Raw genomic sequence first — 16601 nt, 5'->3', positions numbered from 1 at the left:
GTTTTGGGCTGGATTGCACTATCTCAGTCTGTACTACAGATACATATGGTGCTGTGGAGTAGATTCTGACTCATAGTGACCCTGTACAGGGTTTCCAAGGCTATAAATCTTTACGGGAGCAGAAAGTCTCATCTTTCTCTCTCAGAATAGCTGGTAGTTTCGAACTGCTGACCCTGAGGTTAGCCACTGATTTGTAACCACTATGCTACATATCTGCTCCTATTTGCTTTTCCTTTTTTAGATTTTGTTTCATTTAGCTTCTTAAGTAAAGTTTCTTTGGAAAGTATTTCAATCCTGTCTGCTAGACCTAAGCGGAATGAGGAATTGTACACACTTAGGTCAAAGCAGCAAGAGAAGTCAGAGAAGCTGATGTTGGAGAGGCAGCAGCCAGCTCCTTAGAGTCTAGGGAGCAGAGTAACAGAAGCACTGGGGTGGGGGAGTTAGGAATGCCATCACAAGCTTAGAGGCCTTCTGGAGGGGCATGGGCTATGTGTAAAGAAGTGAGGGAAACTGTGGTATTCATGGCCAAAATGCTTTCAAATTCTGTGCTAGCCAAACCACTCACATAAGGGCCTGAGCTGGCCAAATTTGCACATTCCCTCTGTGAAGGAGTTAGAAAGCCTGTTCTTCCTTTCTTGCCAGGGTTTTCCCCAAAAATCTCTTCTTTATTTGAGTTTTCAAAAATGATTATTGTCAAGAGTATGTTCCTTTAAGAGAGATCTGCCCCAGAAAAGGGCACTGAGTTGGGACAAGAGTCTCACTATTGGCTATTTGGAAAGTCTGGAGAGTTGTGACTGGGAACAGCCGACTTCAGCTTCTTCAGGAGCAGGTCAGATTGGTGTCTCTTTGTTTTAATGCTTTGGACAGAAGTTCAAAAGGTAGTGGAAGATACTAGTGTGCAGTGTTGTATAGGCTCACATTATCATCTTCTTCCTGACTTTCTGCACAAAACCAGACAAACAGGGTCCAGGGCTCTGAGCAAACTCTTTTTATTGTCTTTTTTTTACAAATGGACCTTGGTTACAAAGCAATGGAAAGGGAAGAGCTATGCTCTCTGGCGTCTAAGCAAGTTCCTCAGTGACCCCAAAAGCCCCATGCATCATTACCAGGAGGGAAAGAGGGATCTGTCCCTAATTCTCTTGGCTCACACCCTTGTTTACCAAGATGAAGGGCTTCCTTACAGGCCCTTGGCCCAGGTAGAACCCCTTCCCCATGAGACTCCTTATTGCCTCATCAAGGGTCATCGTGGTTCCTAAAAAAGGAGAAGAGAAGAGAGGGAAAGAGAAGAGAGAAACTGATGATGAAGTCCAGGACAGGCAAGCTGCAGGAGAGGGCATGTTTCTTATTACTTCAGTCTTTCTCCTGGGCCAGTTCTCCTGTGAAAAGCCCAGTACCAGTACAAATTCCCATTAAGTTTGTGCCAGAGTAAAAGAACTGTGTTCCGTAGGGTTATCTTTTAAAATTGTGTTTATTTTGCTGCTGTTGTTGAAAATGTACACAGCAAAACATACACCAACTCAACATGTACTATTTAGTGACATTGATTACAATCTTTGAGTTGTGTAACCATTCTTTTCCTCCCATTAAGATAAATCCATTGCCTCTAAGGTTCCTATCTAAGCTTTTGATTTGCTGTTGTCACTTTGATCCCATATAGGCAGTTCTTAAAAGAGTATAGTGCTCAAGGCAGATACTTTTTACTAGTTATTCTAAATTATTTTTAGGTTTTAAGTAGACATCAAGGGAATATATTTAAGGTTTCAGGATTATCTCAAAGCAATAGTTTCAGGGGTTCATCCAACCTTCATTACTCCAGGAAGTCTAGTGGTGGTTGCTAGTTGTGTGCCACCAAGTTGGTTCCAATCATAGCAATCCTCTATAGGGTTTCCCAAGCTATAAATCTTTAGGGGAGCAGAAAGCTCATATCTGTCCCATGGAGTGACTAGAAGATTTGAACTACTGTGGTTAGCAGCTCAGCTCTTAATCCACTACCCTACCACAGATCCAGGAAGTCTGTAGTCCATGACAATTTGAAATTCTGTTTTTCATTTCCCCACTTTCTATTATAGATTCTCCTATAAAATTTTTTTATCAAAGTGTTCATTAATAGTTGCCAGGCATCATCCAGTTCTTTTGGTCTCATGGCAAAGGAGGCAGTTATTCATAGGAGCAATTAGCCACACATTCTATAGTCTCCTTCTGTTCCTGGCCCTCCTTCTTCCTCTGTTGCTCCAGGTGAATAGAGATTAATTACTGCATAGCTTGTAAGTTTTTAAGACCCCAGGTACTATACAACGAACTAGCAGGTAGAACAGAAGCACTAAACACAATATCATGAAGCCATGATCCTCCAAAGGATTTTCAATGGCTAATTTTTCAGAAATAAATCACCAACTGTTTCTTCTTAGTAAGCCTATAAAGAAGCCTAGGGTGGACTTAACCTCAAACCTTTCACTTAGCAGCCAATCATGTTAACTGTTTGCAACACCCAGGTTACTGGGGGAAGAGAAGCCCAGAATTCTCTATAATGTGGCATTTGCCCTCATTACTCATAGTTTTCCAGATTCCTCCCCTCATCCTTACTCATAGGTCCCTTCCTTTTGACACTTCCTCTGCAAATACCTTTCTTTCTATTTTCAGCCACCCCTTGCCCACCCTTCCTAGTCCCCACCTCTTGACACTTCTGTCCTGGCTTTTGGCTCTGGCTTCGGTTCCGGTTCCGGCTCCGATTCTGTCCAGGTTCCCGGGAACCCCGAGAGCTGCCAGAGCCTCGAGACGAGTTGCTGCCAGTGGTAGAACAGGTGCTGGTGCCCTGGCCTCTGCACAGGAAGCTTAGCCTGCTGTATGGGGGCCAAGATTCTTCTGCTGCACAAAAGAAAAGGAGAACTGGACCCAGGCAGGGAGCAGAACATCGGTGCTCCCCCCATTTTCTACCCTGGGAGAAGAATTTAGGGCAGGCACATGCTAGAGACTGAGGAGGAACAGAGTGCCAGCACACAGCCTGACATAAGAGGTGCTCAGAAACAGACAGGCAATTCCTAAGCAGAGGAGGAGAGACAGAGCACCCAGATTCCACTGTTCTCATAGCTGGGTTTCCAGCCCTAGAAAAAGATTTGGGGATTTCAGAGATCTTCCTCAGAGGGTGTGAGTCTCTGATATTGATCAAATGTGGTCAAAGGAGTGAGCTGGATTGAAAATCCATTATTGGCACATTCTCCAGTTCCACAGCCCAGCTTCTTGAGTAGCAGCTGGCCCTACCGCCTACCCTGCCTTCTTACCTTCTGGGAGAGGGCACTCCTGAGCACCCAAGGGCACTGCCTGGGCTGCTCTCCTTTCCCCACTCCATTCCCGCTCCAACGAAGAAATGGTGTCTGCTGCTCTCAGCCCTAAAGACCAGCTGGTCCCTTCCTCTGGTGGTGGTAAGGGTGGTGGGGGCAAGTCTAAAGAGAGACGTATGTTCAGCAGTGCCTCCTATTTCTCCTGATTCTAATATTTCTCCCACCCTTGCCCCTCTTACCATGAGACTACAAATGAGCAGCCCAAGATTTGGTTTACCTGTCACCTTCCTTCAGCCCCCAGAGCTCACACTTGGTTTCCTGTCTGTCCCCACTACTATCTCCACCTCTCAGACCCATGACCACCTCACCTCCAGGACTGTGTTCCCGTCTATAGGGAAGAGCCTTGAGTTTCTTCCGGAATCGAGTCTGGGGTCCTTGAAGTGGAGGAGTCATCTCCCTATGAGCCTGCTGTGTTCTCTCTGTAGCATTAAGGGATGAAGAGAGAAACAGGTAAGGAAAAGGACCAGGAAAGGAACCTGAGCTTCAGAAAGGAAAATTCCAAGGCAGGGTTACAAAGAAATAGGAGAGGGAGTTGAAGGTTCTACAGACTCACCTGGGGCACTGCTGGCTGAACTAGGAACAGGGCTGGGGTTGAGGTGATGACAAGCTGTAGGGCCAGAAACCAAGCTAGCAAGTCCTCCTTCATGGTTACTCAGAGTGGGCTGGGATGCACTAAGAGGGGAACTTGGCCCAAGGTTCACTCTCCTGGAATGACATGAGGCTTCTACATTTGTTCACTTTACAAATACTTCAGTGTACTATATACCAGGAGTCCTGGTGTGGCACTACAGGATAAGCACTGGACTGCTCAGCAGTTCAAATTCACCAGTAATTCTTCAGAAACCCAATACAAGGTCTCTATGAGTTGGAACCAACTTGATGGCAGTTAACAATATATATCAGGCCTTGTGCTAGACAGTCAAGCTAATAATCAAATAAATGAGACAGCCCCTCCTCCATGACCGCTTTCAAGATATTTAAGCATGGGAAGCACTAAGTCTTTGAAATGCCCTCAGAAGAGTGACTCCAACAGAGAGCCTGTCTGAGGATAATGAGAGACCTTGTCAGTACCCACTTTCCTCTCCAAATCTCACTTCCACCTTGACCCAGTCCTGAGACCTCTGTTCTTCATCATCTACTCATCCATCCATCCAATTATGTACTGAGTGCTTATAAGGTGCAAAGTACTATATATCTCCATACCTGGGCATCTGACAGAGACGGGGAATATCAGTGGGTGGCTGTACAGGGTCAGGAGGTGAGGGAGTAAGAGTGGCTGTGGACTGCTGTCCATAGGAGGGGGTGGGAGAAGGGATTTCCCCTCTGGGCAAGGTGACCAAGCACCCTCCACTGGAGTTAGGTTCTTCCAAGTGGGTTCTCTCAGGCATTGGTGGGTACCAGTCTTCTGGCTCTGAGCTGGGGCTAAAAAGGCAGGAGAAGGGGAACAGTCTTCCTGTTGCCCCTTCATTTCCTCTTCTACCGTCCCTCCTCTGGAGTGTGGGAAGGGTAGACTCTATGCAGATAGGGCATCTGTAGGAGGCAGAATCCTTACCTGCCCTCCAGCTCCTCCTCAGGCCCCTCTAAGCAGCTCAGTTCACAGGAAGTGGGAGGTGGTGGTAGAGCTTCTGGCCAGCTTGAAGAAGACATTTGCACAGGTTTTCTCAGAAGCTTCACTTTGCCTCCCCTGGCTTCTGAGGAGAGTAAGGAGAAGACATACATGAAGGAAAGAGACAGACATGTCAGAGAAAGTGCTGGTTGAAGGAAAGAGTTTGGAGGGATACTCTGGTCAGCGTTAAAGTGAGGGTGTTGCAGATTGAACTCATACCAATGCCCCCCTGGCTCCACTCTGGAGGAGCATACTGGCTCCAGGTGCCTGGATCTGCTGAGGATTGTTGGGGGAAGCCCCCGTGGAAGGTCTGAAGCTCCTCTCCTGCTGAGTCAGTGGTGCTGTAGGCAGGGCCCGCACCTGGTGCTGCAGGGCCACGGGCCATCTGAGCCAGGTAGAAGGAGATCCCTGCTTCTGTGGAGGAGAAAGAGGAAGACCCAGGGGAAGAGACAGGGGCCACAGATAGAAGACAAGGGGAAAAGACTAGAGGGCAAAGGAGGAGATCCCATTGGCTCCATTTCTTCCTCCACCCCAATCTTTATAACCTAAATCAGGGTGCTCACAGAGGTCAGGTCTGACAGAGATTCACCAGACTCAGATCCAACCAAGGACTGACCAACCTCTCCCCAAGGACTAACCAACCTCAGGTAAATTGGGACTCCTGGTTCCCTTCAATTTGCTCCAGTAGGATGAGAGGAGAGAAGGTGCTGGGGACCAGGTGTGCCCTTGAAGGAATTAAAACTCCTCACCATTGTAGTATCTGTCATCAGGATCAGGATTACTGGGGCAGCAGCTTCCCCTAGGTTCCTGAGCTGAGGAGCTTTGAGCTGTGTGGGGCCAGGAGTCTGCCAGCCATGGATACAAGGCAGGGCCAAGGCTGATGGGTGGTCTGAGGGAGAGCATGTGAACTTTGGGGATGAGATCTTAAAGAGGCCAGCAAAGGGAAGGGAGTTTTAAGGCAGTAATAGTAGTGTTTGGGATGAAAAGTGAGAGATGGTCACAATGGGACACACAGAGAGGCCCAGAGAGAAAGAAGAGATAATTGAGGCAATTATCCCAGGGTCAAGAAATTACCTGGAACCGGATCCAGAGAGGCCCTCAGAGTGTGGGAAGGACACTGGGGAAGATGAGGAGGAGATCAGGTGAGAAAAGAGCCCATACTTGTGGTCTGAACCCCACTGGGCAGAGATATCTTACCTGCAGGTGTGTAGGCAAAGGAGGCTTCCAAAAAGGAACATGTGGGGAAAACAAGAGAGGAAATGGGAAAAGGGTCAGAAATACCCAGATTCTTGTCCACCACTCAGCCCTGGTCCCATTCCACCACCACCAGGCTGCACCCTGAGTCAACTTCATCAGAATTTCTGAGGTTGGGACTCAGGCATCCAGGTATCAGTATATTTCTGAAGCGGGTTCCTATGAGTAACCAAAGAGGAGAACCAGTGGCCTAAGAAACATCAAGAATCTCTCCTGAAAAGCAGAGCTCCGGTCCCCTCCTTTTAGGAGGCCCCGCCTTCTCCCCCCCTCAAAGTTTACGGCCTGGGGACACTGGCCAACTCCCCTCCTGCCAGGCCCCGCCCCTTTTAGGAAGAGACTACTGGGGCGAAGCTGCAGATGCTGCTCTCCACCCGAGGTGTTTTAGTGGCAAATCTTAGCCTTCTACGGTGATCCAGGTCCCGCCCTCCTCACGTGATGCTTGGCTCTGGTCCCCACTTTGTTCAACACCACCTTCCCCTGCTCTCCTCGACTGCCTCTGCTGCCTTTGTGACCCCTTGTTCTTCTACTCCCCACCAGCACAGCCTCTCTCCCTGAACCTCGAGATCGTCAGGCCAGGTCCCCTTCTAGCCCTTGTCCTCCCTTCCCAGGCCCGGCTCTCACCCGTGTAGTGGCTGAGCTCCTTACGCAGTTTCTGGCGCCGGTAGAGAGCGGCGCAGAGCCCAAGGAGCAGCGCCCCGCAGGCGGCGCTGCTGCCCACAAGGAAGGCAGGATTCCGCAGCACCCTAGCCAGCCGCTTGGCCAGCCCCAAGCCCACCTGGAGTCCAGGCTCCAATTCTGACGCGGATGCTGTAGGAGTCAGAGAGGTAAGGGGAGGAGGGGCCTGAAAACCCCAGAGCTGGGTAGAGGGCGTCCCTGACACCACAGGCACATTCATATCCCAGTGGTCCTCGAGCTTTCCCAATCCCCACCTCCAGACTTACGCAGCTGCACTATCACCGGGGCGCTAGCCACGCCCACGCCTGCACTGGTGGCTGCCGCCACCTGGGTCCTGTAGAGGAGGCCAGGCAATAGTCCCCGGAGCACAGCAGAGCGTGCCCAGCCTGCCACAGACTGGTTGAGGTGGAGGCGACTGTCATTACCTAGGCACCAGATCTAGGGAGGTGGAGAACCAGGTTTAGGGATCCGGAGGCTCTGTATCGTAGAGGGGCCTCGTTGTTAGGTGCTATGTAATCAAACGCATAGTGATCCCAGGTGACAGAGCTGACGGAGCATAACTACCCCTATAAGGGTTTTCTTTACAAAAGCAGATCACCAGGTGTTTGTCCCAGGAGCCACTGAGTGAGTTCTATCTAGTGCTTAGCTTGTATGCCATAAGAGAGGGATTTTGACGCCCCCCACCCCCAAATCATGCAGTCTAGTGGATTCTGACTCATAGTGACCCTACAGGACAGAGAAGAATTGCCCCCAAAGAACTTGTAATCTTTTCAGAAACAGGCTGCCACATCTTTCTTCCCCAAAGCAATGCTGCTGTTGCATTCACTCAGTGGACCTTTTGGTTAGTTAGCAGCACACTGCACCACCAGGGCTCCTCAGAATTAGGTATAATTTAGTCCAGAGACAACACTATGAAACCTCTCTTCTCTCCCCAACATCAACCCCAAATAAGCCCCAGGTCCCTCACCCTGATTCTAGCATCTGGGTCCTCTGTCTCCTGTCTTTCCCCAGCCCTCCTAGTCCCTTCTCAAGCCCTGTACCTGGTATTCCTTGATGATCCCATTTTGCTGAGAGAAGAGTGGAGGTTCCCATGATACAGTGATACTGCTGTTGCCATCACCCCCCAAGGTCACTATTACTCCCTGTGGGGGGCCACTGGGAGCTGAACCAGGATGGAGTATGGTGAGAGAGACAGTCATTGAAAGGTGCCCCACCCTCCATCTCCCTGTTTTAATACCTTGGGGAACTGAGAGGCATCCCTCCTTCCCAACCACTCACCATGCTTTCCCCCTGCATACTTTCATGCTTCCCTATTCACTCTTCCCTCCTGTCCACTTCTCAGCTCTGTGGCCCTTCTTACCCTCCTCAGGAGTGCTCCTGGTCACAAAGGGACTTTCATTCCCCAGCCCCTCCTGGCCATGGGCTTGCACCTTGACCTGGATTTGGGTCCCTGGGGGCAGTCCTCTTAGCACAGCACTTTGCTGATTTGGGGACTCTAGGTCTAGCACTGTCCAGTTTCTCCCATCAGGGCTTGCAATCCTCCAAGACACCCGGAAACCTTGTACCAGCTGGACTGGGCCATCCATCTTTAATAGACAGAATAAAGCATACCAGAAAGGGAGGCCAGGGCACACAGTTCTCCAGGCCCATGCCCACTTCTACTTATCTTGCCTTCTCTAACCACTCACCTCCCACGCTCCCACACCCATTCTCAGAGGCTCTTATAGCCCTCATCATTATCCCTGTGCCACACTTACAGTCCAGGACACCTTCAAGGTCCGTGGCCCAAGGACTATGAGATCCTGCATTTGCACAGCCACTTCATCTAGTCCTCTCTGGCCTCTCCATGGATCCTCCACTTGCCGGAAGAGGCTGCTTTCTGTTGACCAAAGAGCCTATTTAGCAGGGGCCAGCAGGGACAGAGATAGTACTAAGAGTATGTTGTGTCCTACCTCCGCACAGACTGTAGTACTTGGCAACCTAGGGTCAGGAAGTGGTTGGTTAGGAGAGTAGCTTTCAGAGGTGAGCCTGGTGTCTAGCTAACATGAGTGTTAGCTCTGCATACCTATATATGCATTTTTCCAGGCCTCAGTTCTGTATCCCTAACGTGCAGTTGGCTCCTCCATGATCTCTTCTAGTCTTAACAATCTATATTAGCTATTTGTAAAAGGCACAAAAATGAGAAATCACCAATGATGAGTCAGTGTCTCTCTCTTTCTATCTTTGCCCCCTCATTCCCTCCATGAGAGGGAAGCATGGCCTTCGATTCCAGGTCAGACCACCAGTACAGACCTGACATAGCAAGAAACAAATCTATGAATTGTCATGGCACCATGGTTTTGCAATAGGGTGAGGACTCTGACCTTACTCACCCTGGGTGCGGACAGGCTTAGAAATGGGGCTGGGTTCACTGAGACCCCAGGTACCCACAGCTCGAACCAGGAACAAGTAGACAGTATTGGGCTGCAGACCGCTGACTGTGTGAGTCTCCAACTGTACACCATCTGCCACTGTCTTCCATGTGTTGCCAGTTGCTTGACTGCAGCGGGAATAAGGTAACAAAGTTGTCTGAGCCAAGAATTCCCAACCTGTTTACTCTATCTCATTCATTCTTTATGATCCCCTACTACTCCTCACTCTGGAAGACAGAATTGGTGAACTCCTCCCCACAATAGCAAACACCTTGAGGACAGAGAATCTCCTCTCTTTAGCTTTCTCAGATTTCCATTCAAACTTTCTCCATACCTAAAGGCCTCTATCACATAAGAAGTAACTGTGGACCCAGCCTGTTGATTGGGCTTCCAGCTCAGGGTGATGCTGTTCTTGGTGATCTCAGTGACCAGTGGCTGAGAGGGAGGCCCCGGAGGAATACTGAGTTCTATAGGGGGCTGTGATGACATGCCCCAATTTTCTGCAGTGAAGAAAGTATCTTTTAGCAGAAGAATGGGAAAAGAGTGGCCCACTGTAACCTGCTTCCTTCCCAGAGATGCTGTTGGGTATGACAGTGGTGATGGCAGAAAGGGAGATAGGACATACTAACCCCTACTCATATCTGTTCTGAGGGGACCACTGCTGTGTTTCTAGTCCCCACCACCATAGAATGGCATTTGGAAAGTAAAGTAAGTCCTGGGGTTTTGGATGATAATGACTGCCTTTGAAGCAGATTCGTGAAAAGGTGCTGGCAAAATAAGAGACTAGGAAGAAAAACTTACCTTGCATCCTAAGCCAGCCGTTCCATGTGGCCTCGCCTGTGGAACTCTTAGCTACACAGCTGTAAAGACCCATATCTGTCTTCTGCAGAAGGGGACAGAGCACTGACAAATGCACTGGAATTGGAGCAGGAGATGTCAAGGGGTGGAAGCAGGTATAAAGAAGGAGGAGGAAGATGTATATTTTCTTGAAAGAAGGTAGAAAGATGGAAGGGTGTAATCTGAGAAAGCAGAGGGGTATAAATGAGGTAATAGTCTTAGTAGACAGTACTGGGGTGGCCCTGTAGGATAAGCACTGGGCCACAAAGTCAGTTTGAACCACAAGGTTGGTGGTTCAAACACACCAGCTGTTCTTTGGAAACCCTATACAGGGTCGCTATGAGTCGACAGCACTTAACAACAACAATCTTAGTGGATGCTCACTGGAGGTAGAACTGTAGACCAGGTGACACTGTTATTTACTTGGGGCCCAGAAGAGAGCCTCACCTGCACGTTGGCAATGTGCAGGGTACCATTGGTCAATAGGTTGAGTTGGAGATCATCCCCTTGCAGCCACTGCCCATCTTTCTTCCACTGAACACTGGGTTGAGGGTTGCCTGTTACTCTGCATGGCAGCCACACAGAGGAGCCTAGTGCCAGCGTCTGATTGGGTGGTCCCTGGAGGATGACTGGAGGCAGCCCATCCAAGGATGCTGAGAAAAGAAGAATTTGGGCAACTCAGGAATGATCCTAGGTACAGGCAACCAGCTCCTTGGTCCTTATTCTCCGGTTCCTTTAACCCCCAGAAGTCAGAGAGGGTTTCAATAACCACCCACAGGCTCTGCCTGGGACCAGCCATGTATTAGTGGTTTCTGCTTCAAGGAAATGCCTAAGGAATATACCCCTCCTCTTGCAGACAAATAATATAAAATCCAGGAGAAACAGGCTTCTTTAAGCTATTATTACCATCAAGATCCATGAGTTTGGAGTCCTGGTATGGCACTGGACAGCTAACCACAAGATCAGTTGTTCAAACCCAGCAGCCATTCCTCAGACAACAGACCCATGAGTCCAGCCCTATCCCATGGGTACATACCTTCTTTTATCTCCAACCGGGCCTTGGCCAGAATGCTGCCAGCCACACTGACAGCCTGGCACACATAGTAACCAGCATCTCCTCTCTGCACTTCAGTAATGTTCAGCTGGCCTCTTGGAGAGACCAAGAAGCGCCCTGTAGGCTTGTCCATCAACTGCCTGGGAAAAAGCAGAACCTGGAGAAAGACATAAGGAACCAAGTAGAAAATAAACAGTCTGCTGGGAAGAGCAAGCTCCCTGTCCCCGTCAGCCCCAGAATATGGAGAATTCCCAAGGTTCCAGTTTATACTTTGTCCCCAGTCAGCTATGTGACCTTGAACAAACCAGTTAAACCTAGTCTCAATAATGAGGGAACTTGACTGGATGATTTTGGGTTCCAATTCCCAGTTCTTTGACCTACTAGTTGGGAAACTCTGAGCAAGCTATTTAACCTTCCTGAACTCTAATCCCTTTAAATCAGACTCTTAGAGGATAGTTATGCAAATTGAATGAAGTAATCTTATGATAATCTTGTAGCCCCTTCTTTTTGGCTTTAATATTTTATATTAGATAGATGCATGGAAGTTAGGGAAGCAGATTTGGGGGCTCAGGACAAATAATGGCACCATGCTGCATCTCTGACTAATACCTACTCTCATCCCCTACCACCATCACCAGTTTTTATTCATGTGAAAATCTAATTAAAATGCAGCAATCCCAGATGCTAGAGATGTTGGAAAACTGTTGCCATGGGTTTAGAATGAGGTGATGGCTTGCCAGGCTTCCCAGTAATATAGGGGTTAATCATACTTATTCTATTCTATTGACCCTGTTTCCTAGGAGTTAAAATTCCACCTTTCCCTTAGAAGGAGTTACTTGTGTTATAACTTGGACTGCTAACCACAAAGTCAGTGGTTCAAACCCACCAGCCACTCCTCAGAAACCCCATATAGGGTCGCTATGAGTCGGAATTGACTCAATGCACTTTAACAACAATGTTCATTCTCATGATATGTTCTGGGATTTATTTGCTTAAGTTAGAAAGGGAGGAGTATGAGAGGTAGAACTCCTGGTGGAATTCCCTGTCAGCTAGTAAGTAGAAAAGCATGTTATTTTCTACCTTGAGTTGCCCTAAGTACAGGCCAGGCCCAAAGGATCGAAGGATGGGATTGGTGGATTTATTTGAATTTGCTACATTGTAGGACAGCCTTGCCAAAAATAAAAGACTCTCCAAAGAAGAACTTCATAGGGCTTGAAACAAAGAAACTTTAGTTCTTTATAGCTGTAAAATCATTTGCTATATATTGTTTATTTCATCCTCACAACAAACCAATTAAGAAGACTAAACATATGTATTATCATTTATAAAAAAAGTATCCAACCCAAGAAGACATTCAGGTGGCAACCATTAGACATTGTGTTGTTGTTAGGTGCCATCGAGTCAGTACTGACTCATAGCAACCTTATATACACAGCAGAATGAAACACTGACCAATCCTGGGACAACCTCACTACTGTTGCCACACTTGAGTCCATTGATGCTGCCACTTGGCCAATCCATCTCATGGGGGGTCTTCCTCTTTTTTTCTGACCCTCCACCCTACCAAACATGACATCCTTCTCCAGCAACTGGTCCCTCCTGACAATATGTCCGAAGTATGAAAGACAAAGTTTGGCCATCTTGGCCTCCAAGGAGCACTCTGGCTGCACTTCTTCCAAAACAGATCTATTGGTTCTTTTGGCAGCCCATGGCACTTTCAATATTCTCCTCCAACACCATAACTCAAATGGATCAATTCTTCTATGGTCTTCCTTATTCACTGTCCAGCTTTCGCATGCATATGAGGTTATTGAAAATACCATGACTTGGGTCAGGCGTACCTTAGTCCTCAAGTTGACATCTTTGCTCTTTAACACTTTCAAAAGGTCTTGTGCAGCAGATTTGCCTAATGCAATACATTGTTTGATTTCTTAACTGCTGCTTCTGTGAGTGTTAATAGTTGATCCAAGAAGAATGAAGTCCTTGACAACTTCAATCTTTTCTCCATTGATAAGAATGTTGTTTATTGGTCCAGTGGTGAGGATTTTTGTTTTCTTTACATTGAGATGTAATCCACACTGAAGCCATTAGAAAGATGCAAATCACAATGAGATATCATCTTGTCCAGCATTAATGACAAAATTGAAAAAAAAAAAACAAAAACCAGAAAACAACAAATGCTGGTAAGAATGTGGAGAAACTGAAACCCTCATACACTGCTGGTGGGACTGTAAACTAGTACAACCACTGTGAAAAACAGTGTGGTGCTTGTTTAAGAGTTGGAAATAGAAGTACCATATAATACAGCAATTCCACTGTTTTTAAGTGTTGTTGAGTCAGTTCTGACTCATAGTGACACTGTGTAGGGTTATCAGGAGTGGCTGGTAGGTTTGAACCACTTATCTTGTGATTAATAATCCTACTAAGAGGTATATTTCCTACAGAAATAAGAGCAAGGACATGAATAGATATATACACACCCACCTTCAGTACAGCATCATTCACAATAGCGTAAACATGGAAACAACCTAAGTGCCCAACAACAGATGAATGACTAAACTCTGAAATACTGCCCAACAGTAAAGAATAACAATGAATCTGGGAAGCACCTCATACCATAGATGAAGCTGGAGGACATTATGCTAAGTGAAAGTAGTCAATCACAAAAGGACAAATATTGTATGAGATCACTATTACAAAGTCAAGAAAAGGTTTCCACACAGAAAAAAATATATATATTTGGAGATTACCAGGGATGGGAGAGGAAGGAAGGGTAAATAACTAACTATAGACACTTGTTATTGTTGTTAAGTGCCGTGGTGTCGGTTCTGACCCATAGCAACCCTGTATAGGGTTTCTGAGGAGCGGCTGGTGAGTTTGAACTGCTGAACTTGTGGTTCAAACTAACTTTGCAGTCTGGCACATTAATCCACAGCACCACACCAGGACTCCACTTAGGTAAAGGGAAAGACAAAATACAGTAAGGGGGAGGTCAGCACAAGATGATCAAGACAAAGGAAAATACTGGGAGGAACACATGAGTATATGTGACTACTACAAAATCCCGCAATAATAGTAATGTTGTTGTTGTTAGGTGCCATTGTTGGCACTGACTCATAGCAACCCTTTGCACAACAGAACGGAACACTGCAAGATCCTGAGCCAATCTCACAATCGTTGCTACACCTGAGCCCATTGTTGCTGCCACTGTGCCAATCCATCTTGTTGGGAGTCTTTCTCTTTTTCTCTCACCCTCTACTTTACCAAACATGATATCCTTCCCAGGGACTGCTGTCTTCTTGATAATATGCCTGAAGTATGAGAGATAAAGTCTGGCCATCCTGGCTTCCAAGGAGCACTCTGGCTGTACTTCTTCCAAGATAGATCGGTTTGTTCTTTTGGAAGTCCAGGGTATTCCAATATTCTCCTCTAACACAACTCAAATGAATCAATGCTTCTATGTTCTTCCTTATTTACTGTCCAGCTTTTGCATGCAAAATACCATGACTTGGGTCAGGTGCACCTTAGTCCTCAAACTGACATCTTTGCTCTTCAACACTTTAAAGAGGTCTTGTGTGAAGAGCAGATTTGCCTATAATGCAATACATCGTTTGATGTCTTGACTGCTGGTGAGTGTTGATGGTTGATCTGAGCAAAATGAAGTCTTGAACAACTTCAATCTTTTCTCCATTTATCTTGATATTATTTTTGGTCCAGTTGTGAAGTTTTTTGTTTTTTTTTTCTTTCCAACCTGAGGGGCTTATCTTCTAGCACTATATCTGACAATATTCTGGTGCTCTTCATCATGTTTCGGTATTCAATATTCTGGTGCTGACAGTGTTCCACTGTTACTCATAAGGTTTTCAGTGACTAAATATCCAGAAGTAGTCCGTCTCTCTTTCTTCCTAGCCTATCTTCATCTGGAAGCTTAGCTGAAAGCTGTCTACCATGGGTGACTCTGCTGGTATTTAAATTACCTGTGGCATATTTTCCAGAATCACAGCAACATGCAAGCCACCCACTACAGTATGACAAACTGATAGACAAATGGTGGAAATAATACATAGGTAGACATGCAAGTTGAACAGTTGTGGGAAGGCATACAGGAATATACCCATAAATATACATAGGTTTTACAGAAGATATTTCTACATATGTATTTACTTATGCTGTAAATATATCCATGGATATAGTTGTATATGGTTTACAAGGAGCAGCTGGTGGGTTTGAATTGCTGACCTTGTGGTTCGCAGTCCAGTGCTGATCCTACAGCACTACACCAGGAGGTCATGAATATAGTAGAACATCTGAAAACTTCGTAGCCATAACCAAACACCTTGAGGGAATGAGTCACTAGGCTTGGGGGCTCAGTATCATAGTCTCGGGCAATATCAAGGTCAATTAGTGTAACACAGTCCACAAAGACAGTATTCTGCATCCTATTTTGGTGAGTAACAACTAGGGTCTTAAAAACTTGTATAATGAACAGGAATGTTATCTTGCTGGCAACCATATTGGTCTACCAGTAAGGAGAAGTGGGGGAAAGGCAGCAATGAAGATGTGGCTGAGTCCGACCACATTCAAAGCAACCTGGAGTGAAACCTGGTTGGCCAGCAGTATGAGGAGACCTGGGGACTCCTGAGCCCATGGACAGGGACATGGCCACAGAGGGCTAGAGCAGACAGTGAAGTGTCCAGCTGATATGAAGAAAGGGGAGATGCATAAGAATGCCCATACTTGCAGATAGTACCCATTTGACCTAGCTTCAATGGCTGGATATCAGAACTTGACTAGAGGAAGAGGAAGAAAAAAAGATGAAAAATAGTGTAATCCACTACAATTTGATGAACTTGACCTATACTTATGGATGTAGTAGCTTAAAAGAGGGAATGAATATTTACAGCAAGGATCATTCCCACCCCCTTTGTACAAAGGGTTGACAGGGATGGGCAAGTTAGATATTGGCTACCTAAAATGGGGGCCTATAAAGGCGCAAAGTGACGGGCTTACAAGTTTCAAGAGGGAGTTTTAGTTTCAGAGGGTGCGGGGGAAGGTAGAACCTCCACTGAGTGGTTTTCAATCTGTCTAGACAGGGGCTGGTGAAAAGAGATGGGGATAAGATTCTTGTAGTTCAATAGTGAATAATTGTTATCAGGACTAATTGTGATTGTTGCAAATGTAAAGGTAGACGTTTTGTAACAAAAGGAGGGGAGTGGTTGATCTTGCACTCCAGCAGTGGAGGATACTGGGACCAACAAAGGAGAAGAGCAGAGTGTGGGACCCTATCCAGAGAAGCAGCAACAGCAGAGATGGAGGCAGGGTGGGGTGGGGGGGTAGGCCGGCTTGCAGTGTATGCCCTTTGGTTGTTTGAATTATTATATATTCCTGAGTGCTTCAGTGTACATCGCCCCCAACAACAACAACAA

General features: G+C 46.8%; 1 protein-coding gene across 1 annotated transcript in view; it reads right to left on the bottom strand.

Annotated features, from left to right (window-relative positions):
* Positions 1 to 1240: 1240 nt before the first annotated feature.
* Positions 1241 to 16601, bottom strand: part of ROBO3 (roundabout, axon guidance receptor, homolog 3 (Drosophila)) — a 24546-nt gene continuing 9185 nt past the window's right edge. The window contains exons 8-28 of the mRNA XM_006867679.1: positions 11158 to 11332; positions 10569 to 10774; positions 10086 to 10167; positions 9619 to 9784; positions 9246 to 9412; positions 8631 to 8752; positions 8234 to 8459; positions 7914 to 8035; positions 7140 to 7311; positions 6820 to 7005; positions 6142 to 6165; positions 6019 to 6061; positions 5694 to 5833; positions 5164 to 5358; positions 4891 to 5029; positions 4542 to 4754; positions 3888 to 4043; positions 3647 to 3753; positions 3279 to 3440; positions 2672 to 2862; positions 1241 to 1252 (exon numbers count right to left, since the gene is read on the bottom strand). Of these exons, the coding sequence (XP_006867741.1) occupies positions 1241 to 1252; positions 2672 to 2862; positions 3279 to 3440; positions 3647 to 3753; positions 3888 to 4043; positions 4542 to 4754; positions 4891 to 5029; positions 5164 to 5358; positions 5694 to 5833; positions 6019 to 6061; positions 6142 to 6165; positions 6820 to 7005; positions 7140 to 7311; positions 7914 to 8035; positions 8234 to 8459; positions 8631 to 8752; positions 9246 to 9412; positions 9619 to 9784; positions 10086 to 10167; positions 10569 to 10774; positions 11158 to 11332 (3006 nt within the window). The remainder of the gene's footprint in view (positions 1253 to 2671; positions 2863 to 3278; positions 3441 to 3646; positions 3754 to 3887; positions 4044 to 4541; positions 4755 to 4890; positions 5030 to 5163; positions 5359 to 5693; positions 5834 to 6018; positions 6062 to 6141; positions 6166 to 6819; positions 7006 to 7139; positions 7312 to 7913; positions 8036 to 8233; positions 8460 to 8630; positions 8753 to 9245; positions 9413 to 9618; positions 9785 to 10085; positions 10168 to 10568; positions 10775 to 11157; positions 11333 to 16601) is intronic.

Source organism: Chrysochloris asiatica, unplaced genomic scaffold (genome assembly GCF_000296735.1).
Source record: "Chrysochloris asiatica unplaced genomic scaffold, ChrAsi1.0 scaffold00107, whole genome shotgun sequence".
NCBI classification, from domain to species: domain Eukaryota; kingdom Metazoa; phylum Chordata; class Mammalia; order Afrosoricida; family Chrysochloridae; genus Chrysochloris; species Chrysochloris asiatica.
The sequence above is the reverse complement of the archived record's forward strand: the minus strand, read 5'-3'. Positions and strand labels throughout refer to the sequence as shown.